This window comes from Lepidochelys kempii, chromosome 1 (assembly GCF_965140285.1).
Source record: "Lepidochelys kempii isolate rLepKem1 chromosome 1, rLepKem1.hap1, whole genome shotgun sequence".
In the NCBI taxonomy this organism is placed as follows: Eukaryota; Metazoa; Chordata; order Testudines; family Cheloniidae; genus Lepidochelys; species Lepidochelys kempii.
Genome location: NC_136380.1, coordinates 133,006,649 through 133,022,213, shown reverse-complemented (window position 1 = coordinate 133,022,213; position 15,565 = coordinate 133,006,649). Strand labels below are relative to the sequence as shown.

The 15,565-nt window shown below is 42.1% G+C and overlaps 1 protein-coding gene across 7 annotated transcripts in view; it reads right to left on the bottom strand.

Annotated features, from left to right (window-relative positions):
* TBL1X (transducin beta like 1 X-linked) overlaps positions 1-15,565 on the bottom strand; it is a 252,897-nt gene that overhangs the window by 21,336 nt on the left and 215,996 nt on the right. For all 7 annotated transcript variants that reach the window (XM_073354501.2, XM_073354483.2, XM_073354519.2 and 4 more), the window contains 3 exons: positions 13,227-13,372; positions 8,386-8,647; positions 4,751-4,883 (listed from right to left, as the gene is read on the bottom strand). In XM_073354501.2, the coding sequence (XP_073210602.1) occupies positions 4,751-4,883; positions 8,386-8,647; positions 13,227-13,372 (541 nt within the window). The remainder of the gene's footprint in view (positions 1-4,750; positions 4,884-8,385; positions 8,648-13,226; positions 13,373-15,565) is intronic.

Below are 15,565 nucleotides of genomic sequence, written 5' to 3'. Positions count from 1 at the left end.
CTGACTTATCTGATTTAATTTGACTTGTGGTAATTGACAGGTTAGATTCCTTATTCGTTTATTTTTAACATATTGGCCAGGGCCCCCCGATCATTGGATGGACGCTCCCTTACTGCTGTTTAGTAAAAATGTGAATAAATAAAGACAGAAAAAATAAATAAATAACCAGATACAACTTTTTTTGTAAAAGTGAAAATCAAGTGTGAAAATGAATTGGTAACTCACAAACAATCAAAAAATGTCCTGAATCATACTTAGGAATAACTAATAATCACAGTTACATTGTCCGATAGCTAGTATGTAACCACATGTGCCTCTCCCTATTTTCCTTGTCCCCACTCTCAGCTGCCTGTTATAAACTTTGTTGTAGCTGGTCCTAATGCCCTGATCATGCAATTATCTGTCCTTGGGCAGACTTTTGTAGCCGTCACTGCAAGGTATTTATGTGCCAGATATGCTAAACATTTGTATGTCCCTTTGTGCTTCGGCCACCATTCCAGAGGACATGCATCCATGCTGATGACAGGTTCTGCTCGATAACAATCCAAAGAAAGTGCGGACTGACGCATGTTCGTTTTCATTATCTGAGTCAGATGCCACCAGCAGAAGGTTGGTTTTCTTTTTTGGTGGTTGGGTTCTGTAGTTTCTGCATCGGAGTGTTGCTCTTTAAGACTCCTGAAAGCATGCTCCATACCTAGTCCCTCTCAGATTTTGGAAGGCACTTCAGATTCTTAAATTTTGGGTCGAGTGCTGTATCTATCCTTAGAAATCTCACATTGGTACCTTCTTTGCATTTTGTGAAATCTGCTATGAAAGTGTTCTTAAAACGAACAACATGTGCTCGGTCATCATCTGAGACTGATATAATATGAAATACATGGCAGAATGTGGGTAAAATAGAGCAGGAGATATACTATTCTCCCCCAAACTGTCAGTCAATATTTAATTAATGCATTATTTTTTTAACGAGCGTCACCAGCATAGAAGCATGTCCTCTGGAAATGTGGCCGAAGCACAAAGAGACATACAAATGTTTAGCATATCTGGCACATAAATACCTTGCAGTGACGGCTACAAAAGTGCAATGAGAACGCCTGTTCTCACTTTCAGGTGACATTGTAAACAAGAAGCAGGAAGCATTTATCTCCTGCAAATGTAAACAAATGAGTTTGTCTGAGTGATTGGCTGAACAAGACGTAGGACTGAGTGAATTTGCAGGCTCTAAACTTTTACATTGTTTTATTTTTGAATGCAGGTTTTTTTGTACATAATTCTACATTTGTAAGTTCAACTTTCATGATAAAGAGATTGCACTACAGTACTTGTATTAGGTGAATTGAAAAATACTATTTATTTTATTTTTTTACAGTGCAAATACTTGTAATCAAAAATAAATATAAAAATGGTTTTTTTAATCGCTTGACAGCCCTTGTTATTTTTAAAATACTGTCTTCTGCAAAATGCCCCCACCTTCTGTAAAAAGTTTAGTAGTAGTAATATTGCTATAGTGTTTAGGAGCCCCAGTCATGGCCCAGGAGATGCTGTACAACACAGAACAAGAGACTGTCCCTGTCCCAAATCTAAATATGGCCAAGTCTATCTTAGGAGTGCTTTACAGTATAGGACTACTCATCTACTATGCTGGCAAAGGGCTCCTAGTGTGGATGCAGCTATACTGGCAAAGTTCTGCTACGTAATGATAGTAAAATCACCCCTTGTGAACAAAACAAGTATACCAGAAAAAAATGAGTTATTTTAGACCCCAACAGTTCTGTATTGGCACGTTGAATTACCTGAATGATCTTCTTTGGAAAGATGAAACTGTGAAAGAGAAAGTGCACTACTATTGTACAGTAGTCTGGGGAAATGTCTTGCCTCATATTTAATAATACCCTATAGCATAGCTCTTACCCATTCACGACAAATTTCATCATTGTGCTGAAGACAGTGTATCCTAATTGCTGAGCCATACTTTTTGTGCAATGGCACATTGTCAGACTCAAACCATCAGATACATAGTTTTACAGCCTGGTATTATTATTTCCATGTGTTATATACCAGTTATCTCACCTAAATTTTTAATACTGCACTCATCACTATAGTACCTGAATGCTGGCTGAACGGAGATGTACTATTTCTTGTGTAGGCTAAAATTGTATTTTTAAATTAGAAATCTAAATTACTTATATGCCCTATATTATTGCTATTAGTAAGCATGTCTCAGTATTATTTGATCGTATTCGCAAGTTATCCATGTATATGATTATGTGCTTCAAAAATCAGTGACAAAATTTATTAAAAAAAGGAATTGGTTTTACTAGCCTGTGGAGCACAGATTGAGTAAAAGACTATTTTTTCACTTCATCCCAATTGTATTACTAGCATTTATCTTCTAACTGAATTCCTTGTGATTTCAAATAGATGAAATGGGAATCTTTTATTTAAAAGGATGTCAGCGCCTTCTGAGTTTAAGCCTCAAACAACTTGTCCATACACATTTTCCTTAATTTGCAAGCCTGGAACTCAAGAGATGCTTTTCCTGTAGTAAGCAACATTCTATATTATTTCAAAACTAGAAGTTTAGGAATGTTTAGATCTTTTTATTGGGTGTCCTGACTATACCAAATTATATATTTAAAGCAGCCAGCCCCAGTTTTATATGAAGACTTTTAACTTTGATATCTTAAGCCCAGGAAACTATGCATTTAAAATTCTCATCTGTTTCCCCATTTGAAAATACTTAATACCAACTGTGTACAATTGTAGGTTTCTATGTTACAATGGTATTTAACACATATAGAACATCTATACTTGGAATTAATCCATACTATCCTTACCCTGGACTGATTTCCCTAAATGAATTAGTACAACTCCATTAACATCCAAAGATTGCCACAGAAATCAAATAGATGCCACTCTGGGTAAATTTACCAGTAAGAGAGCATTTATGTTTGGTAGATAGCCATCTACCAAAACAATAATTTTCTAAGGTTAATTTAAATTCTAATAGTTGCACCTTAATCCTAGGTTTTTCCTCTCTTCAAACATGCACTGTTAGATCATGGTTTAACTTAATGTTACTCATGGTTACCCACAGCATTTAGGTAAATATTGAGGTACTATCGCAATATTTCTGAAGAATTTTAATTCAGGTTCATTTAATGTTGTGAGGTTGATAGCTTTAGGTAAGTAACATTCTATGTACTTCACTGCTTCACTGGCCTCGCTAAAACCAAACCAAACCAAACCAAAAAAGAAACTCTTGTTTCTTGAAAATATCCATTCCGTTTTCTCTGGGAATACTCTGGTTCCTCAATACCAATCAAGTATTTTTGACATTGAGCAAGTCTCCTTTTCTGCACCTCTAAACTATACGCTGGGGGGCGGTATACTGAGTGGAATAACAACACAGGTCTGGGTTGGTCCTTGCTAGACCTGAGATCTTATCCCTACGTTGATAACTGAAGTTTTGGAAGGTGAGTGTGCGGAGGAGGCAGACTAGGGAGAGTGCTGCGAACACCTTATATGGGCACCCTCCTTAATTGTTATTACTATAGTGTATTATTTGTATTGTTGTAGTGTCTCTTATAAGTGCTGTACAAAAACATAACAAAAAGACAACCTCCACCCCAAGGAGTTTACAATCTAAGTACCAAGAACTTGGTAGACTCTAAATATGAGGGGCTGGTCTACACACAGTGCTTGTACTTCTATAACTGTATCAGTTTAGAAACCAACATAGATAAATCAGTAAAACCGTATAGCATGGACACAGCTATACCAATGCTTATAGCAGTATAGCTTACTCCTATAATCTGTAAGTAGATAAGCTGTCAAGTATTGTTAAGGCTGAGATCTTGAATTCTTTAGGAAAGAAGGGTTTTCTGTGGATTCCTCAAACTTCATACCTTCTGAACTGGCTGGTTTCTATCTGCACTGCCATATATATGTATTTTGTTCAGTTTCTCCCAGCCTCATATTTAGTTTTCTGAAATCAAGTTAATACATGTATTTATTTTTTTCCCTTCTAGTCCCTTGTTCTCATGTTTTATGATTGCAAGGACTCAAAAGAGGAAAGCTCTGATCCTCCTGAAATTCTGCTTCCTGCAGATTACAGATTTCCTCTGTCTTTGAGTGCAGAGGGGAAGAAGGTGTCAATTCTGTTTTCTAATATTCTGGGATAGGAATCTTTCATGCAGATTTGCCTCCAATGTCTTCTCTATGCCAATTTTCCAAAAGTGCCCAAGTTTCTTCAGTTTGGCATACATTATTGAGTACTGAGTGTGGATAAATAAGGATTTTGGCAACAGCTGCCAGGGTCTTGTCAGCATATGGATCTTACACAGAGTCTTACTTCAAAGGGTCTTGGTTCTTTTCCTCCCACTTAAAGCCTGGATGAACAAAGAGCTTTTCTGAGTAGTGAGAGTGCTCATGCTTGTGTAATAAAAGTGAATATGAGCCCAGTGAGAATTTTCCAGAGACATCTTTAAAATGTACTACAATAAAGTAAGCCACATGGTATGCACAAATGTAGAGTGGCCTCAAACCCAGTACATATTAACTCTGCAAATGTTTGAAGTGCTGGATCACCTCCCAACTCTTTCAAACAATGTATTGATACCGTTCTAGCGTGAGAAACTGTAGAAGTGGTCCATCAGACTCTAGTGGTCTCATGTTTTTGCATCTCTAATCTTAATTGTAACAGATGGTATTTTATACATCTGGAAAGTGGTTTCAGTCATTGTCTTACCCAGACGCTAGTAGGTCACTGACAGGGTTCCAGGCACAGATGAACACCTCTGATTCATGGCCCCGAAGGACTGTTGCTTTGTTAGGAGGTATTTCAACATCCCCGTCAATTTCCATTGGCTTTGAATGATTATCTGTAGAAAAAAGAAGTATCAGAACGTAAGTGCTCTGTGAGTTTTTGTTACAGACCATTCTCTGAGCACTGTCCATGCTTTACACTGGGACAAAACAGTTTCAGATCATATAATTGAAGGGTGTATCATAATGCACATGGGTGCTGAATTAAGGTTGGATGGGTGACGATAAATCTGGCTTTCTAACTTTTGAGTGCTTGGCTTTGCAATTGAAAGAGCTTTCTTTTGTTTTTGTTTATTAAAGAAAAACAAGCCACCCCCAAAAACCCAAATTATATTATGTGTAACTGTAACAACCATCACGTGTCATCAGCAGGATTTTAACCCCAAATGTTCAGCATTGCAGCGCAACCTTCTGTACACCAGCCACTAACACTGAAATAGTTGGTTAAAGTAGGTTAAAGATGTTGCATATGGAGGAGTAGCCCCTTTTTATAGAAAACAGAGCCAAGAGCAAATATTTGTCAGACTCTCTCTGAGAGACAGCATGGCTAAGTGGCTGAGATTTGGTCTGTCGTATTATAGATCTGTGTTCTCTACGCTGTGTGTGCGGAACCCATAAGGCTCACTAACTACTAAGGTTTGTGAAAGGCAAAGCACTACTAAAATCAATTAGGAGAAGAAATTAGCCTAGAACCCATTTTCTCCTGGTTGCCAGTACAGCACATATTCATCTAGGCCAGAGGTGGGCAAACTTTTTGGTCTGAGGGCTACATCAGGGTATGGAAATTGTATTGCGGGCCATGAATGCTCACGAAATTGGGGGTTGGGGTGTGGGAAGGGGTGAGGGCTCCGGCTAGAGGTGCGGGCTCTGGGGTGGGGCTGGGGATGAGGGGTTGGGAGTGCAGGAGGGTGCTCCAGGTTGGGACTGATGGGTTCGGAGTATAGGAGGGGAATCAGGACTGGGGAAGGGGGTTGGGGTGTAGGGCTCAGGGGTGCAGGCTCTGGGCAGTGCTTACCTCAAGCAGCTCCCAGAAGCAGCAGCATATCACCCCTCCGGTTCCTACACGGAGGTGCAGCCAGGCGGCTCTGCATGCTGCCCTGTCCACAGGCGCCGCCCTGCCGCTCCAATTGGTCAGTTCCTGGCCAATGGGAGCTGTGGGGCACCACTTGGGGCAGGGCCAATGTGTGGAATCCCCTGGCTGCCCCTATGCATAGGAGCCGGAGCGGGGACATCCCGCTGCTTCCGGAAGCCACGCGGAGCAGGGCAAGCCTCTGACCCCACTCCTCTGGCTGGAGCGCCAGAGCAGGGCAAGCCCCAGACCCTGCTCTCCAGTGGGAGTTTGAGGGCCGGATTAAAACATCTGGGGGCTGGATGCAGCCCCCGGGCCATAGTTTGCCCACCCCTGGTCTAAGCCAACGGGTATTTTGTTGGTGGAAAGCAGCGGCGGTATGATGATGGTTCATTTTGTCTGTGTCCCATTCAGAGTTCAAATTGGGGTAAAAATAAGCAAAAAGCAGTGCTATTTTCCTGAACTCCACCCACTTGGGAGGATAAAATGGGATGCCATTCTTAGGAACCTGTGCAGCTGTTCAAAGTATGAACGTATTCCACCCTGCTAGGCTCCTCAGGCTTGCCTGCTTTTCAGTGTGGTTCAGGTACACCCATGAACAGGATGACATTAAGGCATAAACACAACGAGTATGTGCTTAGGGCCCTAGGTTTGAGAGTCATGTGCTGACATCAGAATCCCAGTTTTCATTTAAAAATATGATGTTTCTAATGCTCACGGTTGTGAAGAAAATCTTGAAAAAACTCTTTAAGTATTATTAGTGAAACAGTGTCTGCCTCAGTCTAAACACAGACTGCAGCAGAGTTAGGAGCAGCAACCACGGGGGAGGAAGGCAAGTGGCCTCGCATTCACTGCCAAAGCAGAACATAGTCCCCCACCCGCCTTATATCCTGAGTGTCCAAATGGGATGAGGGGTGAGGAGCCTGGCTGGGTGTACAGCTTGGCCTATATAAGCAACAAAGATTGTGACCCTCTCATTACTGCACTTGAAGAATTTGGTTTTTTGGTTACCATTATCGCTACAGAGACAAATACAATGGTAGGAGCACTATTTAGCCTCTAATACAAAATTGCCAGCTAGAATCTCATTATAAAATCTTTATTTCTCGTGGTGGCCTGTAATTACAGTAACTTGGATGCAGGAGTCCTGAGTTTTCTCTCTCAGTGTTTGTTGTTTGAACAGGTCATGAATGGCTGACAGGGCCAGATCAACTAAACAGGGATCCTAAAGTTTTGTGTGCCTCTCCCCCATGTATTCTTACACCTTCAGTTCTGAAGATGGCATATTGTGAATGGCTCGGAGAGAGCAAGTTTGCAGCATCCCAAGGTGGTGCAAGCACTTGTTTCACAGAGCCAGCTGTCCCCAGGTTGCTCTGCAGGGTCTCCCCATAGCCTACGTCTTCTTAACTTTCAGGCCTCAGCTCTTCTCTCAGAATGAGCAGCTGGCACAGCAGCAGTTGCTAAACACATGCCATCTGGCCAGCTGCTCCTCAGGGACCTTCTCCCCTCCCAAACTGTTGCTGTTCTTTTTACTGTCTGTCCGGCCAGCTGCTTATCCAAAACTAACCCCCAAATTTGCTGCATGCTAACCCATGCCCTGTTGGTTGATACAGCCCTAATTTGGCCTCCTCAATCCCTTTGTGAAATTTTATTGGAGAGCACAGTACCAGGTATTACCACTCCCCAACACAGAGAAAGCCAGAACGGCCACCTGGCGTGCTGTCTGACTGCTTCTTGGGTGCCCCAAGAAAAGGCTACAATTGTTAGTGAAACTCCCTCAGTTTAAAATCACTGCAATAGTTATGCAGCTAGAAAGCAGGGAATGGACAAACCGTGGCTCAGAGACCAAACGCAGACTGCAGAGATATATGATGTGACTTTTGTGACTTGCCTCATTTCTAATACCATAATGTGCTCTCTTCTCAGACCAAGAGGGAGGTGGCATGAGAAGATATGTAGCCTCTTCAGGCCATACCTCCATACTAAAATTGGGACTTGAGAGACTTACACTCGACTAAGGGATTTAGCCACACAATTTCAATGGGAGCTGCAAAATCCCCTATATAGCTTTGAAAATCTAAAGCAGGGAAGCCGCACTCTGTTTCATTGATCTTAACTGGGTGCAACCTTGAGGCACCTGGCTCGCTGGTAATGTGGGCAAAGCTTTGGCACCCTGCTCAAAGCAGAAGGCGCACACTGCTTCATTTTACGATGTCTCGCTGAGCTTGCAGTTTGGTAAAGCTTGTTTAGTCTTGTACCGGGAGATGACAAAACACTGACTATGTCAGCACTGTAGCATGCACCGCCGATATGTAAGGTTTACATAGGAACTGTTCTGACTATGCCCATGCTTTAATAGCTTCCAGGAATGATACCATCACAGTTCTGTCTTATTACAACTGTTGGGTGAACATTATGCTGCTGCAAGAGCATTATTCAAACCAAAGTCCACCTGAACACCAGACAACGGGCGCCGTGCTTTTGCTTACTTATTGCATGTGCCCCATTCTCCTCTCCATTCACAGTGGCTTCTCCGTTCTTTGGTGTGTTGTGCTGGGAAACAACTGTTGTGGTTGCTGCCGTTGTCGCCGTCACGGCTGCTGCTGCTGCCGTCGCTGCTGCTGCTGCACTGGCTTGTTGCTGAGCTAGTTTCTCTCTGAACGCCTGTTGCCTGGTCTGTACCACATCAGGCATCACAGCGTCGATCAGAGACAGTGACTCTATGGGCCTGCCGTCAAATACTGTACCATCCTGGGGAACAAAATAAACAGGGGGGGAAATTGCAGGCTTAGAATCTCCCCAGTGCAGAAAGGTCTGTAGAGAGGGGAACATCAAAGAGAAACCAAACATATGGGTAGCGTGAGGTTACAGGACTTGGATATGACCAAAAAGTCAGAACACTAGAGCTCTCTCTTATGTAGAAATACCGTATGTGGATGGATAATTGGTTGAGAGGGTATGTAAATTCAGGCACATAAGCATTTGAATTTATAAAAGAAAACAGAGTTATGCAAAGCTTAATTATCTAAATCTTGCTAGAAAAGTTTCCCTTGATTTTATATTCCAAAATAAAAGGGTCAAGGGGTATGTGGAGACACAGACAGGGGTCCAATTGAGAGGGTATGTAAATTCGGTGTGCACTTTGATAAATAGTTAATGTTGGCAATTATATTTTCATAATTAGACTTCTGGGATACTGCACCATTGAGATTAATGGAAAAGTTCACACTTCTCTGAGCTATTGTTTTAGGCACCCTGCAGACTCAGAGAAAAACATAATTACATCAGTTAACATTCGGTTGAAGGTCATCTTCATAACCACAAGTGGGAGAGATTTAATTTTTTTAAATACCAAAGCAAGGTTGCAAGCCATCCCAGTCTGACTCTTGGAAATAGATGTAACTCATCAGCAGAAGGTTTCTAAAATGGCACTACAAAGTGGTGAGAGATTGGGTAGGGGAGGTGGTAAAATGAAGTAGCTGGGAAACAATTCTCACTTTATAACACCCGTCCACTACCTCAACAAATTAAAAGCTGAAATCTAAAGATAATAATTTGGCTGGCTAGTATGGACTTGTTGGAACTATCATTTTCAGCCGACGTCTTCCCCTTCTCCTCGCAAGATACGCGCACTAGTTCAAACCAGATTTTCCAGAGACCAACAGAAAAAGAAAAGACTTTTGGATAAATAACCTGAGTTTAAACGGACTCAGGGCCTTTTTCCTGATCCAGCAAAAGAACAAGATTTCTGGTCCACTGAAGGCCCCAATCCTTAGGGAAGATTGGAAGGACTTGGCCTACTGAGGCCCAATAAGACAGGGTGCTTTTTCTGAGCTGAAGCTGTTATGAATTTGTAACCCCAAGGTAATGCCTAAGGTGGGAGGGTTGAAGGACTTATCCTGCCAGAATCCTATCCAGAAGGCATACATTCCTGGTAAACTCATTAGCATGCATGCAGGTTCTTTTACTGTTTTTAAAACGTTTTTTTCTGAAGTGCTTTTTATCTTAAGAATAAAATGGGCTTGCTTAGCTATATCTTTGCAGTACATATATCTGCTCACAATCACTATCAGTCTCTGAAGAGAAACGAACGGGTGTCCTTGGGCAACCTGTCCATGCTGGGACAGTGAAGGCCGGGAACTGTGCAGCCTGGAAATAGCTCAGTCAGAAGGGAGCGAGATTTGGGTCTCCAGCCAAGAGAGGGAATAGCTGGGGAGCTAGAAGCCTGAAAATGGGTGCCCTTGCTGGACCACAGAGGGGAAATACAGGTGCAGCTTCCTTGAACTGTGACACATGGCATATGAAACTTTTAACTAAAGGCACATAGGGTTTGATTCTGTATTTATTGAAGGCAATGGCAAAGCTCCTATTGACGTTCATTGTGGAGGATCGGTGCTAAGTAGGGTTGCCAACTTTGTAGTCGCACAAAACCAAATACTCTAGCCCCGCTCCTTCCCTGAGCCTCGGCCCCCCCCACCCCCCGCTCACTACCTTCCCCCTCCCTCAGTGGCTCAGTCCCCTCCCACCCTCACTCACTTTCACTGGGCTGGGGCAGGGGGTTGGGGCATGGGCTTACCTCGGGCGGCTCCCGGTCAGCAGTGTAGCAGGGCACTAAGGCAGGCTACCTGCCTGTCCTGGCACCGTGCTGCACATGTCCTGGAAGCAGCCAGTAGGTCCGGGTCCTAGGCGAGGACCTCCATGCACTGCTTTCGGCCGCAGGCACCACCCACTCCAGCTCCCGTTGGCCAGGAACTGGCGAATGGGAGTGTGGAGCCAGTGCTCAGGGCGGGGGCAGCACATGGAGCCCCTTGGCCCCCTTGCCTAGGAGCCAGACCTGCTGGCCGCTTCCAGGGCACAGCGTGGTGCCAGCCAGGACAGGTAGGAACTAGCCTGCCTTAGCGCTGCAGCACCGCTGACTGGACTTTTAATGGCCTGGTCAGCGGTGCTGACCAGAGCCGCCAGGGTCCCTTCCGACGGGGTGTTCCGGTTGAAAACTGGACCCCTAGTCACCCTAGTGCTAAGAGCACCACAGTCTTAACTAGGCCTCTGTTTCTGCATGCAGAATATTGTGGGCACAATAATAGTCATTACTGTAGATGTCTAAGAACTTACTGAATACTTGCTGATGCAGTTGGACACTTAGACATATATGTCTAGCAGAACTGCAGGCATAAAAAATAAAGTTGGAATATAAAACTCAGGCCCATTACTGTACACAGAATTTTAGAATCAGATCGTTGTCCCTGATTTTGTGCCAGAATGGAGACAAGGGATTTACAAGCTGTAACAGACAAGAAGCTGAGGATTCCCCATAGCGCAGGGGTGTCCGTGGCAGGAACAAAACAGTAGAGAAGGCATGCTGGCTTGGGTAGGAGACATTTCTTCCCACCACACATTAGAGAAGGTGCATATTGGTTGCTTTCTTATTACTTTTTGCTTGTGTTGCCTTTTTAGATTGTAAGCTCCCACTCTTTAAAACAACCACCAGCAAAAATAGGTGATCATTGCTGGCATGAAAGAAAATGCTGAGGCATTTTAGGTCTAGCTCTAACCTTCTTTGAATGGCATAATTGGCAAGGAAATGCTTCCAAATCCCTCTAAGTTTTGTCTTCTATTGATCATTTCAGAACTCAGTGTCTTTGTGTGAGCATTTAAGTATGAAGTGCAAAATCAATTCATTAAAATAAAGGTGGAAAAATTATATTTGCAATTATAAAGCATAATTATATTAAGGGACATGAAATTGGAGATAAACTTATTAAGTAAATTAAATAGCACAATTGGACAAGAGAATTCATAATTAGTGTTTTCAGTTTGAATAAGTTAAAACACAGTGAAGCATACAAAAATGTGATTATTGGTGTTTTAAAAAAAGTATAAAAGCACCATAAATCTTGCGACAATGAACATATTTTTAGGGCATTTTCCCAATTTGGGCTGCGATCCGGAATAAGATCCACTTGGAATGACTCTCGCATCAGCACAGAGGCCAAACTGTCAATGATGATGTCCATAGGTGCAAGGGTCCACCCACCTGGATCCAATTACAACATGTTTTGCAACATCTAATTGCAAAATCTTAAGTGGCAGAAAATCAGAACAAATCCCTATGGGTGTTTTATTATTACAAACACATCAATGAGTAATCTGGCATTAATCTCATTGCTTTTATATTAAAAATATATATATATAACTGCTAAATATTGCTGGTTCTATTGAGAGAGTAAAATAAACATAACACTTTACCTCAAAAAATGAGTGATATACAACCATGCCCTATCTTACAGAATACAAGCTCTTCCTCACCCTCTTTCCCCCGTCCTTTTGTTCTCACCCTTGTGGCTCAGGCACAAATATTTTACAGTCAAAACAGAGGATAGCTTTCATATGAATTAATATATATTAAAGATTCCCACCACCCACGTAGTACCTGATAGAGGTAAAAATGTTCCCCTCCCTGTTTTAAAAAAATATTTATTAGCTTGGGTATTATAATGGATTTTTCCATGCCTGCTCAAAGTGCATGGGGTGGGAGAGTGGATGTGCACACGGGAAATTATTATTTATCTAGAATCAAGATCTTACTTAATTAAAAGTATACATGGTGAGTATTGTGTAATATAGTAAGACCTGGCTTGTCTCATTTCCTTTTGCTGTGGCACCATGTTTTTAAGTTAGGCAGGGCAGAACTTTCCTGTCTAGTCCCTTTGTTTTACTGAACAGTCCACCTTGTTGGGAGCTTGCAGCTTGATGGATTCAACAGTAGAGTCAGTATTAGAACTCAGGAATGCCTTGATTTTTGTGCCTTGCTCAGTCACACCATTTGGCCACCATTGGCCATTTGGTCTTTCTAGGGCTTGATCCAAAAGCCCACTGAAATCAATGGGAATCTTTCCATTGACTTCCATGAGTTCCCTAGCACTTGCTGGTAGTCTTCTCTGCTAACAGAGTATGCAATCGAAGTTTTAAGATACAATGCAGATTTTCCCCATTGAATGCTTGTGGTTTAGAAAACAGAAACACTTTTTTTTTTTAAAGGACATAAAAGGCTCCCTTGTGTATTTAACTTCTTTACTTAGGCACCAGTAACATCAAAAAAATCCATCCTCCAAGATACAATTGCAAATGGAAAGTATCTTAGAGCTTTTTCAGGTGCTTCTGTGGGGGGAAATGTATTAAAATGAAATGATCTCCAGACACCTCAGAAGCTGTCTCATGTTCATCTGATCTGTTGAGTTCAACCGAAAACGTGTGATTTCATATGCCAACTTCTAGCACGTTTGTAAATTGCAAAAGTGCACTTCCCGCTTGTGGCAATGAGTGTACTTACTTCATTGATGCTGATCTCAGCCTCCACATACTGCAGGCCTTTCTGAAGAATAGAGATGAGGGCAGCAGGTGGCACTAGTGTTCCATTGATGTTAGACTGACTAATGTGGCTTTCGATACCAAATGTAAAGGCCGAATGGGAGAAACCTGAAAGCAGGAAAGGAAGCCATGATATGAAATCTGAACTCATCAACGTGATAGGCACCCTTTTCAATCTAAAAATATACTGTTTAAAACTGTGAAAGGCACTGACACAAACGGAAAAATACAGTTTGATTGCATTGGGTCAGTTAGGTTAACAGAGCCATCTTACTGTTTCTTCTTCCCCTCCTCTCCAGCCACATTTAATTTGTAAACAAAATTTATACAGAAATGAAAAGCCTACATGATCAATGTTCAAGCAAAAAAATATACCATTTACAACAACTCATGCTGGTGGCAAGTGCAGCTATTAAAAACTTGACTCAAAGCTTCTGTTTCCTCTCTAATTTAGTATCAAACCTTTCAGAAGCCAAATACTTAAATCTTTATCAATGCACAGGTTGCATTTGGCCAAGGCATACTTGCAGCTCACACAGGGGAGCCATTCTCTTACAGAAGATAAGAAATAATCAATTCTCTGCCCACAGCTCTCATTACCGGCTATAATCTGACACACAGAGCGTAGTCATTATAATATGAAACAACACCAAAAAGATGGAGGCCACTCTCCTGGATCTATTTTCTGGAAGTGAACAGTAATAGCAAAAATAATGAATTGGAATGTATCACATCACAGATGACAAGCCAGTTCACTGGCACCACTCCTCTGTTAACTATAAGCCTTTCTCGTCCCCATTTAATTTTTGTCGTCTTCCTAGGAAACAGCTGATAATTAAGCACTCTGCATCTCAAATTAAAGTCTTTATTGGATAAACGTTGAAAGAAGGAGCTGCAGTTTAATCACAAGGGGAAACTAGTCCGAAGTGTTGCTTTGTGCAAGAACAAGCATTACAACCTGGAAAAGTACCTGGACTGTGCATGTGAGTGGACGTGCAGGAGGGGGAAGGGAGAACAGGATGTAGATATAACTGTAGGAACCCATTTATCACCGCATTGTCTCCAGAGCATTAATCTCACATTAAAAGCCTTGAGGAAACCACCATTGCCATGTCTCAAACAGGAAAACCCTCATACTCTCCGTCGACTAGACGAGTGGGAGAAGAGAATAGCAACTCTCAAATGAAAATACTTCCGTTATATATATCTACACCTCTTCCCCCTGTCAACAGCGGTTTAATTTACAGTTTTGTCCGTTGAGGGATTTCCCCCCATACCAATGCTCTGTCCAACTATGTGTGGGGAGTGGGAGGGGACTATGGAGTTATTCCAGAATTTCAGGAGGGTTGAGCGCTCTCTCTCTCTCGTTGAAAGATTATTTTGGCAACCAATCCAACCAACTATGATCCCAGTTAGTTGGATCAGTAGCAAAAAGAAACTCAGAAGTACAATCTCCTCAGCCCCCTCACACACCCACCCATGAAATTGAAATATTTGCTTTTTAAAGTTCCTTGCCTTTCCCCTCCACCCCCATTCTGTTATTTGTCTTTCCTTCCCCCACATCTTGACTTCTGCCATTGTCTCCACATGTTGCCCCATGTTCCCTGTTCCTTTTGGGTGTCAACATGTATGCTGAAGAGGTTCAGCTCTGGCTACAAGCCTAGTTCTGAAAAAGAATAATGGGTGAAGTAAATCACAGAAATGAGTAAGTGTGTGATCTTATTTATATCACCTTGGTCCTTTGCTACTGTGTCCTGCCCTTCTTTTGTTTATTTGCTGCCTGGCTGCCCATCAGATTAGATTGTAAACTCTGCAGGGCAGGGACTTTTTCTTATTTGTTTCTTCAAATGTGTAAAGCATATTTCTGGCTGGTGCAAAAATAAGTAAATAAGTGAGCACAGTTAGCCTGTGCTGGTGTGTGTCAGTCCAGAGCCCTGGTTTCATAACAGAGTCGCTTAACACTGAAATCTCCATATCTATGGTGTGTGACTATCCAATATTACCCAAACAGGTCCTACTTTATTTTAAATTTGTGCACATTATAACATTATTTTTTAAAGTAGGCTCTTTTCAGAATGGTGTCATTGATTTCATGGCCAATCTACTCATGCACTCATAAATGGAGAGTAATTGGGTGATTAAACTGTGGGTCAAAAAGCATTAAAGTTCACACAGAAGTTACTTTGTGATCCTGACAGGTAAGGATTTTTTAAGTGGTCTCTGGCGCAATCAAAGGACAGGTGGCATTAAAATTCCAAACCACCAAACTACTGCAGCAACAGATGTAAAGCTACTAGTGTA